Genomic DNA, 2,674 nt, shown 5'->3' with positions numbered 1-2,674 from the left:
GAGCCGATCTCAGATGCCTGTCTGTGTGATGTCACACAGACAGGCCCCTCCCACGATAGTTTGATTGACAGTAGCGTTTCAGCACAGACTGGACTGGCGTCTTACCTTAGACCCGCCCTGAGTGAGCTGTCATCAGTCCGCCTTTGTTTCACCGCCGGAGCAGATGTAGGCAAGAATGACTTCTAAACGATTGAGGTGTTCTGTTGTTGGATGTAATAATGAACATAGCAGTCGTCATTTACTCCCGACATCTGAGCTGCTGAAGACGCAGTGGATTACGTTTGTTTTTGAAGGGAATGCGCCCCGATCTACCTAAATGTGTCTATGTTCGCATGAATCATTCGTGATCCAGCTTCACCTACAGAAGTGAGTATAAGGTTTTTTAATGAATCTTTGCAAATCGCCTTTCCTAATAATGTGCTAATTAGCAAGTTTCATGATGAATGCAGCTAACGTAAACAGTCCCTCAGAGAGCGGCTCGGAAGAGAGGGGCAGGGTCAGCAGAGCTCATTAACATTTAAAGGAAAACGCTACAAAACGGCTTGCTCTGAAAAGAGCTGTTTTTGACAGGGTAATTAACCTTTAAGAAATTTTAACCAAACTATGTTACAGACTTTTCATTAAGACCCTAAAGAATCATATCAACTTGTAGAAAATGGGCATCCGATGACCCCTTTAACTAATTGGTCCAATAGGGATTTTTGATGACGTACATTCCTAATAATTATGTGTGTAGACAGATTTTATTTTGGAATTATACAGTAGCTACCAGACTCATATTTGCATTTGCAACTCCTGATTGTCATGTGTCTAAATCCCTATTTAAAAGGACTGTGCCTGCTAAGTATTAACACTATGCAGTGCTGCACAGTTACTGCCATGTTCCCAACCAACTTCCAAAGTTCCAAACTGCAATTACACCTACCATCAATTACTCAATAAGTACCTTGGTCCATGTTTATACCCCCCCCAACTTCAGTACCGCATAACTTATTCTGTACATTAACTAATAGGTACATATACCAGTACGTACATAGGAAGTATATGGAAATAGGACTGTAAAATCCTTTCTTCAAGTTCTTCAAACTCTGTAAGCACTGTTGTGGAGAGCAATTTAGCATTAACAGTCCTACACAAGCAATTGAAAAATAGTCCTCTTTTTATTAGGTAAGGTTAGGACTTACCAAGCGTACCGTACATACCAAGTACAGTATGTGTCTTGTTTGTTACCACAAAATACCACATTTTTCCGTAGGTGCTACACATTTACCATGTACATATCATTAGTATGTACAGTTATGTGTCTTATTAGTTACCATATACAGATACTGTAAGGACGTGCCTGTTTGTACCCACTTGTCCATAAATACTACATATTTACCATGTATATACATTAGTAAGTACAGTAAAGTATCTAATTAGTTATCATGTACGGGCACTACCTGTAAGTACCCACACTTGTCTGTATGTACAAAATAATTAACATGCATGTACGACTGTTAAGTACAGCCATGTTTCTTATTTGTTACCATGTACATACACTTCAGGTAAGTACCTTGTGTTACCACTCATTTGCTTGTAGGTACAAGATATTTGCCATGTATGTACCAGGAAAGTACACGTACTGTAAAATAAATTGCTACCCTAAATATTTTACTAAATATAATCAAACATATTGATGTTGAATAAAAAATGTATGCACATGATATATGTCATGTACTCAATTACGCTCCACTTATTTCTGTTCCCTTATTATAGGTTTACCTGCTCTCGTTGTAGCAATTTCTGTTGGATTCACCAAGGCAAAGGGATATGGCACTGTTAACTAGTGAGTATGATCATGATGAAGTTGATAAGTCATCTATTTTTGCTTATATAATTCCTAGGGCTTTTAATGACCAGTCCGTCCCTGCATTGCATCCTTTAAGTGGACACTTTAAAATGTTAAAAACAACATAAGACAATCACATTATCTGATTTTTTTCCCCCTCTGGTCTCTTTATCCTTTTCTTTCTTCTGTCTCTCTCGCTCTCACTCCCTCTTTCTTTTCCGCTCTTGCGTCTTGTGTTAGTTGCTGGCTGTCTCTGGAAGGTGGACTGTTGTACGCATTTGTGGGACCAGCTGCTGCTGTCGTCTTGGTACAATTTCTCTCTCTGTTTGAATTATTCACAGAAATTTTCTGTCCCTCATTTTCAGATTCAATGTTTAATGTTGCTAGCATCACTGCACCCAAATATAAGATTTGACAACAAATAAACCACCACAAGCTATTGTGAATGAGAATGCAGACAGTTCCAGGTTTTATTCACATAACTCCACAACATAATATCCAGCAAACACATGTTTTAGTAGATCTGTTCAAACACAGCGTATGCTAAGTGTGCCAAGTGTGGACATTGTAGTCATTACACTGCTGCAGATTAATTAAAGGGGTCATATGACGTTGATAAAAAGAACATTATGTTGTGTATTTGGTGTAATGCAATGTGTTTATGCGGTTTAAGTTTCAAAAAACACATTATTTTCCACATAATGTACATTATTGTTGCTCCTCTATGCCCCGCCCCGTCGATTTTTACAAAGCTCATCGTTCTGAAAAGTGAGGTGTATGCTGATTGGCCAGCTATCCAGTGCGTTGTGATTGGCTGAATACCTCAAGCGTGTGACGGAAATG

At 38.7% G+C, this 2,674-nt stretch overlaps 1 protein-coding gene across 8 annotated transcripts in view; it reads left to right on the top strand.

Moving 5' to 3' along the window:
- The window catches only part of adgrb1a (adhesion G protein-coupled receptor B1a), a 105,707-nt gene that overhangs the window by 85,947 nt on the left and 17,086 nt on the right, over window positions 1-2,674 (top strand). For all 8 annotated transcript variants that reach the window (XM_016497928.1, XM_016497931.1, XM_016497933.1 and 5 more), the window contains 2 exons: window positions 1,759-1,828; window positions 2,072-2,138. In XM_016497928.1, the coding sequence (XP_016353414.1) occupies window positions 1,759-1,828; window positions 2,072-2,138 (137 nt within the window). The remainder of the gene's footprint in view (window positions 1-1,758; window positions 1,829-2,071; window positions 2,139-2,674) is intronic.

Source organism: Sinocyclocheilus anshuiensis, unplaced genomic scaffold (assembly GCF_001515605.1).
Source record: "Sinocyclocheilus anshuiensis isolate Anshui unplaced genomic scaffold, SAMN03320099.WGS_v1.1 scaffold1292, whole genome shotgun sequence".
Taxonomy (NCBI): Eukaryota; Metazoa; Chordata; class Actinopteri; order Cypriniformes; family Cyprinidae; genus Sinocyclocheilus; species Sinocyclocheilus anshuiensis.
Note: the sequence above shows the minus strand (reverse complement) of the source record. Positions and strands in the feature narration are given on the sequence as shown.